The sequence below is a fragment of the Canis lupus genome, chromosome 8, assembly GCF_048164855.1.
Source record: "Canis lupus baileyi chromosome 8, mCanLup2.hap1, whole genome shotgun sequence".
Classification (NCBI taxonomy): domain Eukaryota; kingdom Metazoa; phylum Chordata; class Mammalia; order Carnivora; family Canidae; genus Canis; species Canis lupus.
Window position 1 is genome coordinate 53204821 of NC_132845.1, and position 22840 is coordinate 53227660.

The following is a 22840-nucleotide window of genomic DNA, read 5'->3' on the forward strand; positions in this document are numbered from 1 at the left end:
ATGGCTTTGTGACCCTCAGAAGCAGCAGATATAACTTCCTGCCCATACCTAAATGTAAGAATCCCTTGTCACCTAGATCCTTTCAGTCAAAGTAAACATTATATTTCAATCCCAAAACCTGCACCTGTGAGCAAAAGCATACACTTTCATGCTGAGGGTAAGTAAGTACTACAGAGTTTGGCAAGGACATGGAGAACATATCAACTGTGGCACTAGCATATGCATATTGAACACAATCTTTGGTGAAGAGAGACGAGAAATTTAAATGTGCTGACAGATGTGTTGGCCATTGAGTAAGCATAAACCCTAGACTCGCTTGAATTGGGAAACATGAATCTGCTGTTCTATCACTCTCCTTCAAATCTGGTCTCACTGTGGAAGCGTACCCTGCTCAGATGTGGTTCTAGGGTTTAAGCATTTTCTCATGAAACATAGGGCCTATGAAATCAAGTACTTATCTGATGATCAACCATTGAAACAGTGATCTGTTCTTGCATTGGAGGAAAAACTGGCTCTGCTGGACCAACTGAGACATGGCTTGCCTTTCTCTTTCCTGGTCCCTTTCTAAGTAATTCAAGGTGATTTTGACTGTGCAACCTTTGCCTTTAACTCTGTCAAAGTGTAGAAACCACCCTTCCCACCCAACCTCTTCCAAAATGGAAGTCCATCTCCTGAGTGTCTTCTATGTGCCAGGAATCTTACCTAAATGTGCATTTTATATGCCTAGCCTCCTTTGCAAAGATGTATATTCTAATACCCAGAAACATAATTGTCAATTTACTGTCAAAACTTCCATATAAGTTATGTTTATAATAGCTTCTTTTTCCTCCCATCATCTTTGGTCTTTTTTTTTTTTTTCATCTTTGGTCTTTTAAAAGTAGAATTTATCATCCCTATGTCCCCTCTTTCAATGAAATTTTCTTCCAACACTGACAAGGACTGAAAACTATTTACCCAACAGCTAGATTTTTAAAGAGCAAAAACTAGCTTGGTGACAATGTTTGTCTGATGTTATCTTCTGAGCTATTTATAGGCAGGACCTGCAGCTTCTCACCAAGCTGTCTCTGGCCATCTCTGCCCCAGGACTCCAGCCTCTAACTCACCAGGATTTCTGAAGAACATACTGCTCTTTCCCAGGGGAAGACATTAATTATCACATTGGCCCTAGTAGAAAATGACCTCAAATTTAGGGCACTCTTTCTTTTCAAAGTGGAGGAAATTTTTTAAATTACAAAAATTTAATCCATCGTACAGAAACATTCTGTCCCTTGACCCCTGAGGAATGAAAGTCAGTCCCTGCCTCCCTCAGCTTTTTGTTGCTGAAGCTGGGGGTTAGATAATTAAAATTCAATTGTTCTCTTAGCAACCCCCTCACTGCCTTAAAGCTTACAATATGATTTAACCAGTCCAAGATTAAGGCATTTGGGATCCTGACCATCTTTCCATCTCACATGACTAACAATCTTACTTGGAATGATAATGGCAGTTCCAGCTCTCTATTCATTCTGATTTTCTCTCTCCCACTGGGGGTGTGGGGGGAGGGACTGTCTTTCTCAAAAAAATAACTAGTAAGCTACCTACATTGAGCTGAAAGAGACTGCTCCTCTTTGCTGTTTCTTTATTACCTCCTGGCAAGATCTGAGGAACTGCCCTTTTGTACTTAATTTCTAGGATCAGATAATTTGCTAATCTCAGAATTCAAGGTTCTTAATCAGAATTTTATCAACTCCATGTTTCCATGAAAAGGTTTCTGGAACATGTTTGTTTGGTTCTCAGAAGCTTCCCACATTCAGGAAAAACAAAGACCCTGAGGTCATTTCTTCTAGTTGAAGAGGCAGAGAAACCAGCAGACACATTAGACTCAAACAGCCTTATGTCTTTGCTCAACAATGAACTGGCCAGTGGAATGCCCTGAAGGAAGTCACTTAAAGCCAAAGCACTAAGTGAAGGAGTTAGTTGAGAAGTAAATATATCAAGAAGGTGATGTTCATATGCCTCAGGACTCTCTTCTAGCTAGCCCTGGGGGGAAACAGTATAAACTAGAAATTTTTTGGACATAGGTGTTGCAGCCACACATTTAAGATTCTACATCATAACATAGTTATGAATAAGTCGTTGACTGGGAGGCAGCATGTGGCAGTGAAAAATGCATGGGTTCTAGAGCCAGACAGACCTTGCCTCAAAACCTGACTCTGCAATATGAAAGAGCTAGGTGATTTTAGGCAAGTTACATAATCTTCCTGAACCTCCAGAGGGAGAGACTGTTAGGAACAAACAAGACATCTAAAAGCCGAGGCACACATACACACACACAAATAAATAAATAAATAAACAACCCATGGCACACAGGAGGCACGCAACAAATACTGGTTCTCTCATGTCTCCTTTCTTCCTGAAATATATACGCATCTATTGCAGGCTAGTAGAGAAGTATTTGTGTCTCAGTTCTACCACTGATGAACTGTGGAACCTTGGGCTAGTTATTTTTCTAAGCCTCCATTTTTGCATCTCTAAAATGGCCATAGTAATACCCTAAACCACATAAGATTGTTGTGAAAAGTGTTTTTCAAATATATCAAAACCTTAAAAAATGAAAGTAATCCTCTGAACCTGAGAGACTCTGATGTTAGTGCATAGAAACACAATAGGAAAGCAGCAATTAAAACTTCAGTGGCAGCTATAGTGAAACCAACAGGAAAAAAACACAAAGGTGCTTAGCCAAATGACTAAAGGTCTAGGTTGAAGAAAGAGTCCCACTGTCAGTATTCAAATCCAGGCTCCACTATTTTCGTAGCTATCTGATTTGGAAGATCTTACTTACCTTCTCTGTATCATGATATCTGCAGCCATAAAATGATGATAATAATAACCTACTTTATAGGGCTGCTCTGAAATACTGGCTCATAATAGCAAGTGCTCTATTAATATAACTGCCACCATCATCATCATACCATGTGCCTCTTACGAAAGGAAAGCTAGGTTGTGGTCGAGAATGAAATGCCTTTTATTTTCTGCATTGAGACAGATGCCATTAATTATCCAGCTGGCACAGAGAGGCCACCCCTCGGTTTATCCAGTGCTTCTGGGGCCTGTCTGTTGGTAGTTCAATGGAGAGCACATAGTTGGTTGAGTGGCCTGTGGTGGAAAGGATGCCTCTTCGGGCACTTGTTTTGTAGACTGGACACACATAAATGTTCTGATGCAGAAACATTGCACTTTCCCCAGGTTTTAGCCAAATAATGGGCAATGGGTCATAGAGAATTTTGGGGAAAGACTCCCCAATCTGCATTGTTTTCCTGTCCCAGCGGGCACCTTCTAAGAATAGGCCTTTTATGTAGGCCCCATCTTCTGGGCTACTCTCCATGACCGTTTCTTGTGTGGTTACCTGGAAGAGAGGAATCTTGTAAGTTCTTATGCCTTTTCCCTAAATGGGGCAGCATTAAGAGATTAGAAAATCTGCTATAATGTCTGCTTTTCCCAATAGGCATTTCCCAGGACACTGGGGTCTCTGTAATAATACTTCTGCCTTCACACATGGACCAAGTCTGATTCCTAGTCAGCATGGTGCCCTTATATATGGTGGGGATAGAGAATGCACTAATGTAGGAGTCAGGAGGCCACATTAAGTATAATTAGATTAACAACCTTGCACAGTCCTTTCCCTTTCTGGATCTGGATACATAAAGTGAGGAGTTAGATTCAGACACATGCTGGTAAAACAGTTCTCTGGTAGGGAGAAATAAAGCCTTGACTTGTAGTTTTTGTTGATTTCTATGGTATACACGGTCAGTGTCAGCTATCAACTATGTAATAACCAGCAACAAACTGGCTATGGTGAATTGATATGAGCCAGCTCCAGCACACCACTGTTTAGATTCAGAGGTGGTAAAGTCAAATTCCTTCAGATAAGTACAGAAAATGGTCCAAGTATAGTAAAACAAGGAATGGTGGAGATTATGGGGAACCAGAGATCACAAAATCCATTTAAAATCAGTCAAATTCTAATTTTCTGTTATTGTGAATAAAATATTTTTCACATTTTTACTTCTAAGTACTTATTCCTAGAATAGGAAAAAGGCTATTGATTTTTGTATATTTAACCAGTATCCAGCCACCATAACAGTATTCTGATACCTATTCAGATAGGTGTATTTCTAGAGTATCAGTATTCTGATAGGTATATTTCTATCAGTATTCTGATAGGTGTATTTCTAGAGTCTTTAGGATTTCTAATTATATAATCATTTCAACACCAAAAATATGATTTTATTGTTTTTCTCCAATGTTTATCCCTGTTATTTTGTTACTATATTGCATTATTTTCAGCTTAATGATGTCTTCAAAGACAATCAAGTTCATTCATAAACTAAATTAAGACCTAGACAACCAGTCTGCAACCTCCCAACAACAGGATCTTACTCCTTTCTCTCCATGTATGGACAGAGTGATATTTGATTACTGGACATTCCTTTGACTTCAAGCAAAAGACTACCCAAGACCATCCACATCCTTCCAAATTAAGAGTCCACCATGGTGAATAAACAGTGGGAGAAGATGCTTTAATTTTTCTTGGTATAATAGTGGCAGAGTTTTCCTCTGGAAAGATTCCTTGTATATATACAGAGACAAAGACTTGGGAATCCTCTGATTCTGTCAGGCATAACTTTGGAGCTATTTTAAGTTATGCTAAATACTTTACTTGTACCATCTCAGAAACATTTGGGCCTCAATACATCCAAATGTTTGGACTCATAAGAAATAGGCAACATTGCTTTCCCTGGTTGGTCCCTCGAGCTGGCCTAACCCAAAGCACATCTACCTCAAACTCAAATCCGATGTGGTCAATGGGGATGGTGTGTTTCCGGGCGTAATTCTGAGAGATACCCGTCAAAAAAGACTGTGTGAAGTAGAATCCAGAGATCCAAAAGACCACAGGGGGCCCATTGTCAATCCATTCCTGGAGAGGCACAGAAATAAAAATTCAAAATCAACAACACATCAAAGATAGTTCAAAGGCAGGTAATGTAAATGAGTCCCATTAAGAAAGATGTTTTTTCTCATTTTTTTTAAAATAGGCAGCCCTCTCAGTTTAGCTTCTATTTTTCCCACTTTTGAAAGGTACGAAGATATATATTTCTACTTTAAGAAAAGCATAGGTGCAGGCTGTGTCAGGGATACAAGAGAGACTAGTGAAGACTATAGCAGTGGAAACTATGTGCCATGTCTAAAGTAAGCAATAGCCACTCATCTCCTAACAGTTGCCGTTCAGGAATGCAGGCCCATTGTTTCAAGTCTTCCCTTTCTTTGCAGGACAAATACCTGGATTTTTATGTGTAATAATTCAATGTTTACATGTTAGCTCAAAAAATTTAAATTACCAGGCAGCCAAACCAAATATATCTATTAGTCAAATCTGGCCCATGAGCCACCAGTTTGTGACATTTATTCTAGTTCCTACTCCTGCCTCTATAGAGGCTATAATCTTTCCAAAGACTCTGAAAAGTCTCCCCCCTGCCTCTTCCTCCTCAAGTCTGGGAAGACTCTTTCTAGTGTGTGTTCAATCCGTTTCATGAAGTCCTCTCCACCTGAATGAACATGCAGATGCTCAGTTACCCTGACTCCCAGGTACCTGGAAGAAGGCCAGGCGGGCCAGCAGGTCAGCCACATAGCCCCCCAGTGGCTTTAGTGATGGGTAGGACTTGGCCATCCACATGGCTGGCACTTTACCCACGATCATGCTACTGAAGACATCCTCCAGCTCTGAGGACATCAGGACCTGCCCTTTGATGGCTCGGCCAAGATTAATGAGGCTTCCTCGAACCACTTTGGTCAGCCTGCAAGAACAAAGATGCTGGCTCAGCCAGGCTGTCCAGGTTTCTTCTACCCAAGTACACTGACATGAGGTCTCCTTTCACTTTTCCCCTCTTCCAAAGGTCATACAAGTAATATAAGTTCATTGTAGAAAAATTATTAAGATGAGAAAAAAATTAAGTCACCCAGTATCTTATCACCCAAAGATAACTTTGATGTTTATCTTTCCAAATTTTTCTATATGTAAACACATTTTTTCTATCTTTTTTTCTCTTAGCATATAGGGAGCATCTTTCTAATTCAATAGAGACCGAAATCATCCTTTTTAATGACTGCAATATATTTCATTTTATTTAACAATTTCCCTAATGTTGAATCATGGTATTTCTAGGTTTGTTGTCATTGTAAACAACATTGCTAGGGACATCCAACCATATCACTCTTTGTGGAAACTAATAATGATTTTCCTGCTAATGGTAGAGTTTCTGGGTCAAAAGGTAACCCAATTGGGGTGCCTGGGTAGCATATTAGGTTAAGGTTTTGACTCCTGGTTTTGGGTCAGGTCATGACATTGGGGTTGTGAGATCGAGTCCCATGTTGGGCTTTGCGCTGGGCATGGGGTTTGCTTAAGTTTCTCTCTCCCTCTGTTTCTCCATTCTACTTCTGTATTCTCTCCCTTTAACTCTCTCTCCCAAATAAGTAAATAAATCCTTTTTAAGAAAAGGTAATACAATTTGAAGGGGTTTGATCCATATTGTCAAAGATGTTCTTTTTATAGATTATGAGGTCCATGCCTGAGAAAAGGCAGCTGAAGGATAGTCTGGGAGAAGCCAAGATTGCTTGCCTTTCTCTCTGGCCTCTGTGTTATGAGACCTGGCCAAGCCCAGAGGGAATTCACCTGAGAGTGCCAAAGAACATGCCACCAGAGAAAACCTGTCATCTCCAAAGACTTCTGGAATCTCAGCCAAATGGATATGAGAATGATCAAATACAAGAAAGAGATTCCTGGATGTGTAACCACTAAATATTCATATTAAGAGTAAATTAGGTGCATTGCTGAGGAGTCAGGGGGCAAACTGACTACCTGAGGGATTATACCACAGAGGAGTAGCTATTACACCTAATGATATACTTGCAGGAGCTTTTTATTTTTGCAAATATGAGCTCTGTTTCAAAGTTTTAGTACCCAGGGAAGGAACATATGCCCCAGAAGACACAATAATGGTTCTCCTGAATTGGAAGCTGAACTGTCACCTCATCATTTTGGGCTTCTCATATCACTCAGTGAACAGGTCAAAAAAAGGTAGTGGGGGGAATGTAAGAATATTACTCAATGTGATTAATCCTGACCATCTTTGGAAAGTAAGAGTGCTGTTACCCTGTTCTCTTCTATTACAATGATCAGTGGCCAGGCTAGTGAAAGCTCCTGCTACCACAGAGGAAGAGCTCTAGTGACCTTAGGAAAGGATGAGTGGCAGAAGAGAGAAGCCATTAGGCTTAATATCTGGATGAGTGACAACTACATCCTATCATGCCAAGGTATCTGACTCACAGCAGTGCTGCTGCATCCTTGGCTCACACCGCATACTTTGCTTTGTTCCCCCTTATGGCCAACTGCCTGTTGACTCTAGAGAATAATCCTAAAACTGGGAAGGCAAGGACTTTTTAGATGACATTCTTCTAGTTCTCTTGTCCTTCAGAGTCAGGGCTGTCCCTAAAACTGAGCAATGACCAATGAGCAAAATGGAGACAGTAACAGATGAAGAACTAGAAGCAGTAAGAACCTTGGATTCAAAGGCAGAAGTGAGAAGTTTTCTCATTTGGCACAGATGGTCTTTGAGAATCTTTTCAGTTTTATTTAGAAGTCAAATCAAGACTATCTATCTATTGGGCTCTGAGCTATATACAGTAATTGAAGTGAAGAGGGCCAGAGAGTTTGAGCCCCACAGCCAGCCCATCCATAACACCCCTTCGCTACACGGTTAGGATAATGGGATAAACTTCTCTCCACCACTTTCTCTGTTCACACGGATTTCACATATTGGTTAAGTACATGGGTTCTGGGATCAGACAGCTGGGCTCAAACTCAGTTCTATCACTGAATGACCATGTGACCTTGAAAAACCCTACAGTTTTTAATCTGTAAAATGGTGGTAGAGGGATTACTAACTGCATATTTCAAAAGACTATACTATGGCTTGAATGCAAACACATGTATGGTGCTAGGCGTCATATCTGGCACTAAAGGTTTATGAAAAGTGATTCTAACAGTTACCTTTACTATTAGCCTGTTTGGTATTGTTTTTGTTTAAGATTTTATTTATTTATTTTTTTCATGAGAGACACAGAGACCGAGGCAGAGACATAGGCAGAGGGAGAAGCAGGCTCCCTGAGGGGAGCCTGATGCAGGACTCGATCCTGGGACCTCAGGATCGCGACCTGAGCTGAAGGCAGACCCTCAACCACTAAGCCACCCAGGCGTCCCAAGTATTTGTTTTAATCTGACTTTGCAGGTGCCATATTTTTTTTTTAATTTTTATTTTTTTATGATAGTCACAGAGAGAGAGAGAGAGAGAGGCAGAGACACAGGCAGAGGGAGAAGCAGGCTCCATGCACCGGGAGCCTGATGTGGGATTCGATCCCGGGTCTCCAGGATCGCGCCCTGGGCCAAAGGCAGGCGCTAAACCGCCGCGCCACCCAGGGATCCCTGCAGGTGCCATATTAATGAGTGGGAGAGAATGAAGAGAAAATACAATTTAACTGTAAGTGAACACACACTGGGATGGCCCTATTTATAGACCTCCCTATGGGTGGGGCAGACCACTTCCTCTGCACAGCAATCCTAATCAAGGGTACACATCAGTTACTGCCATTAGATCATACCCCTACACTCCAACTCCCAGGGTCCAAGTAAGACCACCTGACCCACCTGTTGAATCTGATGAGTTCCTGCCTTAGGACAGTGTTCATGGATTCCTCATAGACCACAGGGTACAAATTCACAACCATTTCCAGGTCAAAGTCATTGGGTAGCTTGGAGAGTATGTCCTGGGCCAGCTCCTGAACCACTTCCTTAAAGTACAGACAGTAGAGAGGTGAATAAGAAACAAGGACTGTGCGCTGTGGTTTTGTCTGGGTAAACCTGAACCAATGAGCATTAGTCTTTTTAATCACAGTCTGTATGACCTTTCTGGGACTCTCCTACAGAAGCCAGTTCTGCCTGGGGGAAAGGAGGTCCCTCACCTCTCTACTGGTCTTTAGGAAGGCATCACCTTTTGGCTCAGAAAGTAAAAAAGTAGAGTAATGAGAGCCCTATCCTGAAGCAAGTGCCTGAGGGCTGAGCAGGGAATTCCTGCTCAGCCAGATAGCCTCAGGGCAGCACTGAATCCTGGCAAACTCCTCCTGTCTTTAAGGTTAGCCCTAGGAGACCATCTCCCACAGCAACCTCAGCCAGTGTCTTGGGACCAGCTCACAGTACAGATCTCTTGCTCAGTGCCAGTGACAGGATAGGATACCTGGGAAGGCAGTAGGTCATTCCTTAATATTGAACAAGAATGGGCCAGGGCAATGAGAGTTGGCCAAGTGGAGAGGGGACAGGCCTAGAGGAACAAGGAGGAAGTAGGACCTGGGTGTGGCAGAGACAGAGAGCTCTGCTATCCTGTGGATCTGAGAGGCTTGGAACACACACTTCCTTCCCTCTTCCCTCTTCCCACTGAGACCAGGCAGGCTGCTTTATCTTCATACCTATTCTCACTTATAGCACTATGAGCCAAATCAAGAGAAATCTATAGCTGAGAGGGCTTAAACCTGGGGTAGCTCAGAAGGTGGGGAAGGGACAGGAAGAATAGGAAAGAAGAGGGTGTGGTGGCATCAGGAGATCATGGCCCTGGGTCTGGCTGTGCCTCTGAGTTGATGAATGCTTTGAAGCAGGTCTCTTCCTCTCACTGGGCTCATTTCACCCCCAGCTGTAGACTGAGGATGGTGGGATGGGTCTGTGCTTCATAAAGCATGGACTAACCATGAAAGGCACTCAAAATGATTCTAGGTGTTTCTAGGACATGGAGCAAATCGTGTTGAATCACATAGTGAGAAAGTCACTCTCTTTTCAAGTTTAAGCCACCTTTCCCTTCTCATTCTTCTCAAGGACAAAGTCTCAGATCAGTGCTAATTAAATGCTCTGTAACATTGGCTGATCTTCCCCTTTCCACAAGAGCCAGCAGGGCCTCAGCAACATCATCTGTGAAGAACCTAATAACCATTTAGCTTTCTTTTAGTGGCTGTTGTGACTTTATGGGAATGACATTGGGTTTCCGTTTATGGTAATAATTTGCAGTTTTTAAAAGAAATGTTTTTAAGCAAAAGAGATTTAGGTTTAAACATTATGTAAATGGAGTATAGATGATATATGGGTATAGCAACGAGTCATGAGGGGTATACAGGAGCTGCTGACAGTCTGGAAACACTGGTGTTCTTCTAGGTCTGTATTTAAGGACTCTCAGCAGGAAGACCTGAACACCCATACCCTCCCTCAGGGGTCTGCCAGACTTCTACTTTTCTGCCTTCCTGGTCATCAGCCACAATCCTGTGTGACTACCAGGTGGAAAACTTCCTGGAAAATGGAATTATGTCTCCTGCCCCAAGCCTGGTTACCTGAGGGGACTTGCCACTCCCTCCTGACTGCCTAGGGAGGGTCAACAGCACCCCTTGAAACAGCTGGTTGGTTTCCTGGTTATCCTTGGTGATGTCAGCATTCTCATGGAGGCCAAAGACTTCTGGGTGGGCTGTGATGGGTAGGTTCCTGAGATAGTCTATATAGGACTGGAAAGGAAATCTTCAGTTAAACAAAACCCAGAGATCACTCAGGGCTTGGCCGGACCTAACCCAAGAAAGAATCATACTGGATTGGTAACATGGGCCACGCCTGCTCACTGCCACACACACCACTCCTCTCCCCTCGTCCACACCCCAAGCTCTTCCTCATATGGTTTTCTGGGGAGTGAGTATGAAGCTAGAGGTCTGAGTATCTCCTCTCCCACCCCTAGCCTCTCCCTGTTCCCCCCATAGTTCTGGCTTTGCACTCAGACACAACTGGGTTCAGATCATAGTTCTATTGCAAACAAATTGTGTGATTTGATCACCAGTTTCCCTATCTGTAAATGAGAAGATAAGTGAGGTTACAGAGGGGTAGGCCTTGGCATGTAATAGGTGCTCAATAAAAGAAAGCCCTTTTCAATCTCTTATAGGTTTCCTGTTTTCTTCTTCCTGGTCCCATTCTTCCGTCCAGTTTTTCTGTCCTTTCCCCTCCTGAACCTTTGTTTTCAAGTACCAATTTCCAGCCTGTTTACTAGTAAGGCCTCATCTTAGCCATCTTTCCTCTTAACTCTCCAAGATGAACTTCATATTTTGAGAAGGACTTATCCATCAAATACCCAGTTTTCATTAAACAGTAATGATGTCTCTCTTAGAGGCTTTTTGGAATATTGGAAATAGCTTATGGACCTAAATTAGGAAGCCCAAGGCTATCCCTGGGCCCTCCTTGCCTACACTTCAGCCCCTGGCCACATGGGGACTGCAGAGCCCCTCACCTGGTAGGAGCCATGAGGAGGGATGTAGTAAGTGTCTCCAGGAGCAATATAGTAATGATCTTGCTCAATTTCCTTACAGTAGACCGTGGACAGAAGGGACAGCAGGAGACGCCTGTCTTTGTCATCAGTCACTCTGCCTCCGTAATTACATTCCCCTGGAGATAACCAACAGGAAGAAGTTGAGCTCAAGAAAGGTCATAATGAACTTGGTTGCTACCTAAAACAGGATTCTTCCAGCTAAGGAACTCTGCTGAGATACAGAGTTGCTGAAACTAATGCTTACCTTGGGATGACACCAGGCCTTTTTGGTATTACGTTTGCTACAAAAATAGTACCTGTTCACCATTTAGGAAGCAGAAATAAACTGAAAGAAAAACTATACAATCACCAATAATTCCACCAGAGGTAACTATAAACATTTAGGCCTCTTCTACATGTATGTGTGCATGTGTGTATACATACATGAAAGCCATTACAGAGAGGTGGTTCAGGGCAAGCACTTTAGCATGAGACAGTCCTGGATTCCAATTCCAACAGTTTCTCATCCATCAAGAAGTAGAGGTAATTTCAGTACCTATCTTACAAGGTTGGGGTTAATAAAGCTTATAAAACATTTCGCACAATGCTTAGCACATAGAAAGCATTCTGTTTATTATAGCTATTACAAATAAAAATATTTTAGAAAACTGACATTATCCCATACATTCTGCTTTGGGATACTCCACTCCCTTCATTAATATCATTCTCTGAAACTCAGGTTTTCTACACTCAGTTTTCTACAAAAAGAATTAGGTAATTCTCTGGAAGCTACATCAAATCCTTCTCACTAACCCCATGATGTATTTTCTAGCTGGTCCAGATTCCACAGTATGTGGGTGCCACCTGGTATTTCGTAGTTATGGACAACACACTAGTCTGCAAGGAGGAAACACATCTGTGTGTATAGTGTGTGTGAATGATGGGCTCATTTCCAATTCCAACCATTCCAGGAAGACGCAGGTCTACAGACAAGAAACAAGAAGTATGACCCAAGTTTGGGGCAAGAGGCCTCAGCTTCTCTTGGTTTTGGAAGGGTCTAAATGCCTAGAAGGATGATCTGGGTGGTTCATTAAGGGAGAAGTAAGGGTTTCAGGGGAAGCTTATACTTATTGAGTAATTTGAGCCCTGTCAGAAGCTGTTTTGCCTTAGGCCAGACCATCTACATTTCTGAGGCTCTCTCTGTAGACTTTTCCAGGTCTTTAGAACATTACAGCCTGTCCCATCTATAAATAAGTTTTTGATAGCACTATATTAAATATAAGAATTAAAATATAAAATTAAAGAAACAGTGGTTTTCCCTCACTGAAGTCAGTATGATAGAGCTAGATGGTACCCAAGAGAGAACACAAGTGAAGGTAAGTCTCAGGCACAGGGTGATGGTGCACTTCTTTGTCAGCAAATTTTCTTCCAGGAGGTACCCTTACAGGCTTTAGGTTTTATGTTTGTTTAGGAAGGTGCATTTCTTTATAGCTACTTATATGCCTATTCTAGTAGTAAGAGCATAAGTTCCTACAGGACCAAGATGTGCTCTTGTCTCTTCTAAGGTCTCTACTCTCCCTGCTAAAAGGCTGAGGGTATCAGATTAAGAATGTATTGACATCTAATTTGATAACCACGGTCCAAACGAGACCTAGCTCTCTGTTTTTGTTTTTTAAAGATTGTATTTATTTATTTATATAAGATAGAGAGAAAGAGTGAGAAAGACAGAGACAGAAAGAGAGCATGAATTTCTGGAAAACCACAAACTACCAAAACTGGAACAGGAAGAAACAGAAAACCTGAATAGGCCAATAACCAGGGAGGAAATTGAAGCAGTCATCAAAAACCTCCCAAGACACAAAAGTCCAGGGCCAGATGGCTTCCCAGGGGAATTCTATCAAACATTTAAAGAAGAACCCATACCTATTCTACTAAAGCTGTTCGGAAAGATAGAAAGAGATGGAGTACTTCCAAATTCGTTCTATGAGGCCAGCATCACCTTAATTCCAAAACCAAAGACCCCACCAGAAAGGAGAATTATAGACCAATATCCCTGATGAACATGGATGAACATGGCAAAAAATCTCAATAAGATACTAGCCAATAGGATCCAACAATACATTAAGAAGATTATTCACCATGAGCAAGTGGGATTTATCCCCAGGATGCAAGGCTAGTTCAACACTCATAAAGCAATCAATGTGATTGATCATATCAGCAAGAGAAAAAACAAGAACCATATGATCCTCTCAATAGATGCAGAGAAAGCATTTGACAAAATACAGCATCCATTCCTGATCAAAACTCTTGGGAGTGTAGGGATAGAAGGAACATTCCTCAGCATCTTAAAAGCCATCTAGGAAAAGCCCACAGCAAATCTCATTCTCAATGGGGAAACACTGGGAGCCTTTCCCCTAAGATCAGGAACAAGATAGGGATGTCCACTCTCACCACTGCTATTCAACATAGTACTGGAAGTCCTAGCCTCAGCAATCAGACAACAAAAAGAAATATAAGGCATTCAAATTGGCAAAGAAGAAGTCAAACTCTCCCTCTTCGCAGATGACATGATACTGTACATAGAAAACCCAAAAGACTCCACCCCAAGATCGCTAAGGATGGCTGCCTGTTGCGGGGGCGGGGTGGGGCAGAGTCTCAGGCACCCTGCTGCTCTGACAGCTTAACAGTTTTAAGTATCTCTAGGTACAAAAGTTCTTGGAGTTAGGAGTTCTTTGCTTTGGGAGACTTGGAGCCTGTGAATGGAAGGGAATGAGAAAGTAGTTCTCTACAAACCAGACTTTACTGTGCTATAGATACCCTAAGTTGATTCCATTCTATCAGATGAGGTTTTTGTAATCCTTAGCAATCCTGGAGTCCTGGGATTGAGTCCTGCGTTGGGCTCCTGGCATGGAGCCTGCTTCTCCCTCTGCGTGTATTTCTGCCTCTATGTCTACAATAAATAAATAAATAAATAAATAAATAAATAAATAAATAAATCTTAAAAAAAAAAAAAAACAGACACATAGATCAATGGAACAGAATAGAGAATCCAGAAGTGGACCCTGAACTTTATGGTCAACTAATATTCGACAAAGGAGGAAAGACTATCCGCTGGAAAAAAGACAGTTTCTTCAATAAATGGTGCTGGGAAAATTGGACAGCCACATGCAGAAGAATGAAGCTAGACCATTCTCTTACACCATACACAGAGATAAACTCAAAATGGATGAAAGATCTAAATGTGAGACAAGATTCCATCAAAATCCTAGAAGAGAACACAGGTAACACCCTTTTTGAACTTGGCCACAGCAACTTCTCACAAGATACATCCATGAAGGCAAGAGAAACAAAAGCAAAAATGAACTATTGGGACTTCATCAAGATAAGCTTCTGCACAGCAAAAGAAACAGTCAACAAAACTAAAAGACAACCTACAGAATGGGAGAAGACATTTGCAAATGACTATCAGATAAAGGGCTAGTATCCAAGATCTATAAAGAACTTATTAAACTCAACACCCAAGAAACAAACAATCCAATCATGAAATGGACAAAAGACATGAACAGAAATTTCACAGAGGAAGACACAGACATGGCCAACAAGCATATGAGAAAATGCTCCGCATCACTGGCCATCAGGGAAATACAAATCCAAACCACAATGAGATACCACCTCACACCAGTGAGAATGGGGAAAATTAACAAGACAGGAAACAACAAAGGCTGGAGAGGATGTGGAGAAAGGGAAACCCTCTTGCACTGTTGGTGGGAATGTGAACTGGTGCAGCCACTCTGGAAAACTGTGTGGAGGTTCCTCAAAGAGTTAAAAATAGATCTGCCCTACGACCCAGCAATTGCACTGCTGGGGATTTACCCCAAAGATACAGATGCAGTGAAATGCCGGGACACCTGCACCCCAATGTTTATAGCAGCAATGTTCACAATAGCCAAACTGTGGAAGGAGCCTCAGTGTCCATCGAAAGATGAGTGGATAAAGAAGATGTGGTATATGTATACAATGGAATATTCCCTCAGCCATTAGAAACGACAAATACCCACCATTTACTTCAATGTGGATGGAACTGGAGGGTATTATGCTGAGTGAAATGAGTCAATCGGAGAAGGACAAACATTATATGGTCTCATTCATTTGAGGAATATAAAAAATAGTGAAAGGGAATAAAGGGGAAAGGAGAGAAAATGAGTGGGAAATATCAAAGGGGGAGACAGAACATGAGAGACTCCTAACTCTGGGAAATGAACAAGGAGAGGTGGAAAGGGAGGTGGGTGGGGGCTTGGGGTGACTGGTTGATGGGCACTGAGGGGGGCATTTGATGGGATGAGCACTGGGTGTTATGCTGTATGTTGGCAAATTGAACTCCAATAAAAAGAAATTAAAAAAAGAAAAAGAAAGAGAGCATGAGCAGGGATCATGACCTGAGCCAAAGGCAGATGCTTAACCAACTGAGCCACCCAGGTGCCCCGAGATCTGTCTCTTTGATTAGTGTCAATACAGAGTTCTGATGATCATTTATATCTGGTTTTTCTTGCCTTCCATGCATATAGACAGGCTACACTTCTCTAGGTCCCTTGTAGGGGGCAGGGTGTGAGAGGCAAGTTCTTGTGCATTTAATTCCTGGCATGAGTCCTTCAGTGCTATCCCTGTGGCAGTGACCACACAAGTATGTCCTGAGACGTGGCATCAAAAGTTGATGGAGCTTTTGCCAGCTCTGCCCCTGATAGATAATTATATCCACTGAATTTATGTTGTGTGTGTCACTTGGGGTTTTGGTTTAGGGAACAGTGTGCCGCGTTAAGGTCTGTGTGACCTTTTACAACTGAACTTAATCACTCTAAATCAAGATTTCTCAATCTTAGCACTATTAACATGTTGAACTGGATAGTTCTGTGTGGTGGGGGGCTGTCCTATGCATTGTAAGACAATGACGCATGTTTAGCAGCATCCCTGACCTCTACCCAGTACCACCTCTATTTAGTTGTGATAGCCAAAAATGTCTCCAGACATTGTCAAATGTCCCCTGGAGGGCAAAACTACCTTTGGTTGAGAACCACTGCTCTCAAGTCTGAATCTCATCAGCTATAAAATGGGGTCACTAACATGAAGCTCACAAGGTTGCTATGGAGACTGAATATGATGATTGTGTATATAGAGTGCCTGCTGCAGGATTGGGGAAAGGATCCAAACTCCTCAATGTATGGAGCTGAGGAAGGAGCTTATGTATAATCTTGAAAATGCCGGAGGTTTTCCTACTGAGATGCATTTTGACCTTTGGCCATGGTATTCCACTCACTTAGCCCATCTATATTTTATCTCTTATCTCTGGGGTTACATGATGTGTTCCTTGAGGGAAGCAACCATGTTTTATACATTTACATTCTTCCATATTATGTACTCATATATACTGGGTGACTAATAAAAGGTCACTGGCTTTAATACAAAATGGCAAGTGCTGTTTTCACCTTAGGGTACCTCTGCTGGGAATGCTCTCCTTCTTCCTTCCCCCTGCCTACCCTACTTTCTTCTTCTACTTGTAAGCTCCTATTCATCCCTCAAAACTCGTTTTTTATGCCTTCAGGAAGTTTTCCATGATTGTCCCCTACCCCATCCCTGAAAATTTTTTTTTTTTAAGTTCTTTTTTTTTTTTTTTTTTTTTAATTTTATTTATTTATGATAGGCACACAGTGAGAGAGAGAGGCAGAGACATAGGCAGAGGGAGAAGCAGGCTTCATGCACCAGGAGCCTGACGTGGGATTCGATCCTGGGTCTCCAGGATCGCGCCCTGGGCCAAAGGCAGGCGCTAAACCGCTGCGCCACCCAGGGATCCCGCCATCCCTGAAATTTAATCATTGTGCTATCTTTCTACTTTATAAATATTTCTCTTGTTGAACTTACCACTGTATTGTCATTTATTTATTTGTCGTTTATTTTTTTTATTTATTGTCATTTATTCCTTTTTAAAATCATTTTTAAAAAAGATTTTACTGGGCCTCCTGGGTGGCTCAGTGGTTAAGTGTCTGCCTTTGGCTCAGGTCAAGATCCCAGAATCCTGGGATCAAGTCCTGTATCAGGCTCCCCATGGGGAACCTGCTTCTCCCTCTGCCTATATCTTTTTTTTTTAAGATTTTATTTTATTTTTTCATAAGAGACACAGAGAGAGAGAGGCAGAGGCAGAGGCAGAGGGAGAAGCAAGCTCCCTGTGGAGAGCCTGATGTGGGACTCGATCCCAGGGCTCTGGGATCACACCCTGAGCGGAAGGCCGATGCTCAACCACTAAGCCACCTAGGTGTCCCTACCTCTGCCTATGTCTTTGCCTCTCTATGTCTCTCATGAATTTAAAAAAAAAAAAAAAAAAAAAAAAAAGATTTTACCTATTTACTTGAAAGAAACAGAGAGAGCCTGAGTGGAGGGAGGGGCAGAAGCAGAGGAAGAAGCAGACTTCCTATTGAGCAGGGAGCCTGAGCTTGATCCCAGGACCCCAATATGATGGCCCAAGCCCAAGCTGAAGGCAGATGCCTCAATGACTGAGCCACGCAGGTGCCCCTGTCATGTATTTCTTTATGTATATATTTTCCTTTTAGACTGTGAGCCACCAGTTGAAATTAGAAATTGTGTCTTAGTTTCTTTTTTTTTTTTTTAGAGTCAGGTTTATTTTTATTTTTATTTTTTTAAATTTATTTATTTATTTATTTATTTATTCATTCATTCATTCATGAGAGACACAGAGAGAGAGAGAAAGAGAGAGGCAGAGACACATGCAGAGGGAGAAGCAGGCTCCATTCAGGAAACCCTATGTGGGACTCAATCCCAGGTCTCCAGGATCACGCCCTGGGCCAAAGGTGGCGCTAAACTGCTGAGCCACCCGGGCGATGTCTTAGTTTTTTACAATATCCGGCATGGTGACTGGCATAAAAGCTCAATGTTTGTTGAAAGAAAGAATGAGTGAGTAAACAAATGAATGGAGATGTGATCAGAAGAGTAGAAGGGTGGAGCATGATACTGGAGATTTATAACTAGAAAAGACTCCTCCCATAAATACCTGTCAGGTAAGTTAGAGCATCAAATGGCACCTCCTTGTAGTCATTCAGAAACATCTGGACCTGCTGCATACTAATCCTCAGGTCAGATTCGTTGAATTCATAAGGAATATTCCAACCTGCACAAAGCATAGAAGAATTAGAGGCTTACTGCCAAGAGCTCATAATTTCCACTCACAGACAGAGCTGTTCAGTTAAGCATCATTATGGATCAGGAGTCTCTTTCAGCTCCATGAATATCAAGCACCAGGCCAACTATTAGCCTTGACATTTACTGCCAATGTGGGAGCCATTCTGCCTGAGAAAACATCCATTGTAAAATCAATTTCCTTATGGATCTCTCCATTTGTTAAGGTAGATGTTAATGTCCTGGGATTTGTGGAATGAGAATTATTCACTCTGGCTGGAATACTGTGGTAATGCACAGAGTTCCAAAAATAACACTAAAGCATAGCTAGGGAGTAGTATCTATGATTTGGCAACAGAACTAAGTCAGCTTTGAGAATTCCCCTCATTGTGCTCATGGGAACATGGGATGGCCAGGCCTTGAAGAAACTACCACTTGTATTTTCAAGGTTATAAATAATAAATGCCCAGTAGGTCTGGGAAAGTGGCATAAATGTGTGAAATAACTGGGCATGGGGGAAGACAGCAGTGTACGGTGGGATCTGTGTTCAACAGAGATGTTTAATTTCCTCCTGAACATTTACATTTAAATAAAAAATATAACAAAATAATAAAATTCATGTTCTGGCACACAAAACACAACTGGCCAGTTGGTTGCAAGCCAAACGATTACATGGATTTTTAGATATCTGGCACGGGTGAGAGAATGTGGTGTGTGAAACGCAGATGCAGAGGCAGTGCCCCCTCCCCCTCCCCTGACTATCTCATCCCTGCACCCCTCAGTGGTCAGGTAGTCTGTGGAGCTAATGGGGGCTATGACATAGTGGTAGAAGGAAAGAGAATACTCAGAGAAAATCACCAAGAGGTCTGTTTGCCTCCTTGTGTAACCCAAAAGAAGAGCTGAAAATACATTGAGGTGGGTCATTTCAATGCTATTGATAATGTCAGAAGCAGCCCAACCTTACAAACCTGAACATACACCTACACCTGTCTGTGCTCTGTGCCCCAGCAGCCAAGGTACACTGTCATCTCTTACCTAGAGGTCCAAAGTTCCTCCTCTCTTGAACAATGGCATGGAAAAAACAAAGGCCAAACAACAGCTTTTGCCACATGACTGCCTTCGTACAGCTTTGGAAGAACACAGGGTCTGAGATGGGGTCATTGAGGAAGGAGCGCAAAAGGTTGGCCCTGAGCCCTTTGGGGGGCTCATTGGTCATTTTGATCCCATTTTGGAGGATGCTGACTGGAAATTTCTCTGATGGATAGCTGGTTAACCAGAGTCTGGAAGAACAACAGACCTAACTATTTAGAGCAATGTAATGTTATATTGAAAAACAATAACAAAAAATAATAGCCACCATTTATTAGGTACTACTAGATGCCAAACCCCATGCTAAGAATTTGACATACGTCCCTTCCTTCACTTTAATCCTCACAGCCACTGTATGTGAAAGGATTAGCTATCTGCTTGTACCAGTGAGGAAATGAAGGCATGCAGAGGTCAAGTGGGTTTTTCAGACACATCGCTTAGAAACTATTGACATGGGATGTGAACTCAGAGCTCCTTGACTCCAAAGGCCCTGTCTTAAATGCCACATCATATTCTATGATGCCCAGGTACTACAGCTGGCACCCCAGGAGTGGCCAGGGAGGGAGGGAAGAGGCCATAAACAGGTAGCCCGAGGTCTGACTTCAGGCTGCAGTTGGGTGATGTTTAGCTCATATCATGCAAGTCAACACGATGCCTATAACATAGTTTTGAAGTAGTTGCCAAGCTTTAAAAATCTAGGGCTTAAAAAAAAAACAACTAGATTCCCACTTTCCCTTTAAAATACTCAGAAAATCTGATCATAAGGGGCCCACATTGAGTACTTGGCACTAGGTAGTCACTGCTCTTCTCTAAAGGGCATGGGCTTCTAGTTCACCACCATCCCTGCATCTCTCCGCTGATGTCCAACAGCAAGGCTGACTGCCCATGATGATTGCTACCATATTGTGGGAACTGCAAGATATCTTGTGCCTGTCCTCTTTACTCTTGTATGTTATAATCCTGGCTCCTGCAGGCACCCGAGGTAATGACTTTTGGATTAGGACCATAGTATGGAAAACCTTAATGTCAGCACAAATAATTTTTTTGTTCATTGAGTGTGTCATTGATGATAATTAGTCAACTCACCATTTCAAACCAGATAGAATTCTTTTTTTTTTTTTTAAGATTTTATTTATTTATTCATGAAAGACACAGAGAAGCACAGATAAAGGCAGAGGGAGAAGAAAGCTCCCTGCAAGGAGCATGATGCAGGACTCAATCCCAGGACCCCAGGACCATGCCCCAAGCTAAAGGCAGATGCTCAACCACTGAGCCACCCAGGCGTCCCCCAAACCAGAGAGAATGCCTGAAACTAATGGATCCCCCTTAAACTCTTCTATGAATTTTATGAGTCTTACATGAATATAATAAACTATGGCCTAATCTGGCTTTGTCGATAAACACCAAACACTTTTCCTGTTTTCAGGGAGACTTGACTAAGATGAAAATAACCAGCAACCTTTGTGGCCTAGGACAGGAGTTGGCAAACTTTTCCTGTAAAAGAAAGAGATTTACTCTTTACAAAGAGTAAATGTTGTAGGCTCTGCAGGCCATATGGTCTCAGTCATGACTACTTAATGTGAAAGCAGTCAGTATATGAATAAGCATGTCTGCATTTCAATAAAACTATATGGACATTGAAATTTGAATTTCATTTAATTTTCATGTGTCACGAAATACTCTTGTTTTGATTTTTTCAACTATTAAAAAATATAAAAACTCTTCTTAGCTTATAAGCCATACACAAATAGGTAGCAGGCCACCTATTGGTCCACAGGCCATAGTTTGCTGACCCTTGGCCTGGAATAGGAGAGTATTTGAGTTGAAAAGGGGTTTGAGTCTATCTGGGTTATCTCGTCATCCTGTATATGCAAAAACTGAGGCCCAGTGTTGCTGGGCTTAAAGTTCACAAAAACAAGTAGCTATTTCCAATATTGATTAAAATTCCACAGGGCCCAAGAAATCTAGGATAGAGCAATATGGACAATGGTGCCTACATTGCAAGTAAGGCTTTTTTTCAAGACAATTTGTAAAAATCAGATTTGCTAACATTTAATCTACCTTTCTAGACATGTCTCATATTACATTTTCCAACAACGTCTCACAGCATATGCCCCATGGAATAACGTCTCAGTGTTTTCTTTATACATGTTTTTGCTGTTATAAATGCTGTCCCTTCTGCCTGAAATGTCCTTCCTGGCAAAATCCTATTCATCTTTCAAAACCCCAGGCAACTGTCAGGCCTCCCAGCATTCCCCAACTTTCTCTTCCCTTTTCTGTGCTCTTTGGTTCTTGTTCAATCAAGTATAGTAGGTACTGCATAGCGTCAACATCACTCATCTGTGCTCTGTCCTCTGCTAGACTGAGAACTTCTTTAATGCAGAACTGTATTTGTTTACCTTTACATTCCCAGCCACCAACATGACATCTGGAGCTCAAGGTTGGGGCCCAGAAACAGGCAGTGATGGGGTGGCCCCTCACCTGAAACTGATGTTGGTGCTTTCAGGAATAATCACCTCCTCACAGATCTTCTCCAGTGTGGGCATCCAGCTCGTGGCTAGGTGGCAGTTCTGTAACACTACCCAGGTCCCATCTGTGATGGCAGCATTGATCATTTTGGCAGCAATAGAGCCTTGGCCTTGGCCAAGGGAGATGGTCTGTGTTTTGGCACCTCCCATGCCAAGATCATCAGCAAACTTCAGCAGGCCTGAGATGGGGAAGAAAAGAGGCTTTTGAAAGAGGACAGGCCAACTAAGACTATATTAACGTAACAATACAGAAGGAAGGGTTACATTGAAATTCTGGACATGGAAAGAAACTCAGGCTTCTGTCAATTACAAAATAAGTATCTCTAAAAAAAAAAAAAAAAAAAAAAAGTATCTCTATATGGAAGCTTTAGACTTCTGGTAAGAGGGTAAATGAAGCTACTATTGATTCCTCTTTTGTTTTGAATACATAGACATTCTTGATTTAAAAAAATTACACCAGTCAAAGAAAAAAAAAATCAGAGACTAAAAGAGAAATTCCCAGATACCAAAAATGAAGAAGGAACTCAAAACTAGAGAGGTGAGCACACAACCAAAGAACTAGAAACTGCGTTATTACAAATGTATTTTACTAAAAAAATAGACATTTGTATAGTGAAATTTCAAGTA

At 41.9% G+C, this 22840-nt stretch overlaps 2 protein-coding genes across 7 annotated transcripts in view; one reads left to right on the plus strand and one right to left on the minus strand.

Annotated features, from left to right (window-relative positions):
• The window catches only part of LYRM1 (LYR motif containing 1), a 32030-nt gene extending 20201 nt beyond the window's left edge, over positions 1-11829 (plus strand). For 2 of the 3 annotated variants that reach the window (XM_072836096.1, XM_072836090.1), the window contains exon 4: positions 11476-11829. In XM_072836096.1, the coding sequence (XP_072692197.1) occupies positions 11476-11478 (3 nt within the window). In that variant the 3' untranslated portion in view covers positions 11479-11829. Of the gene's footprint in view, positions 1-4326; positions 5838-11475 lie in introns of those variants that run through there. The other variant, XM_072836088.1, reaches the window with a different exon arrangement.
• Positions 2987-22840, minus strand: part of DNAH3 (dynein axonemal heavy chain 3) — a 171600-nt gene continuing 151746 nt past the window's right edge. For 3 of the 4 annotated variants that reach the window (XM_072836051.1, XM_072836052.1, XM_072836054.1), the window contains 9 exons: positions 22167-22392; positions 19632-19876; positions 18472-18588; positions 11397-11551; positions 10462-10629; positions 8741-8883; positions 5630-5834; positions 4820-4957; positions 2987-3385 (listed from right to left, as the gene is read on the minus strand). In XM_072836051.1, coding sequence (XP_072692152.1) covers positions 3032-3385; positions 4820-4957; positions 5630-5834; positions 8741-8883; positions 10462-10629; positions 11397-11551; positions 18472-18588; positions 19632-19876; positions 22167-22392 — 1751 coding nt within the window. In that variant the 3' untranslated portion in view covers positions 2987-3031. Of the gene's footprint in view, positions 3386-4819; positions 4958-5629; positions 5835-8740; positions 8884-10461; positions 10630-11396; positions 11552-14231; positions 14365-18471; positions 18589-19631; positions 19877-22166; positions 22393-22840 lie in introns of those variants that run through there. The other variant, XM_072836053.1, reaches the window with a different exon arrangement.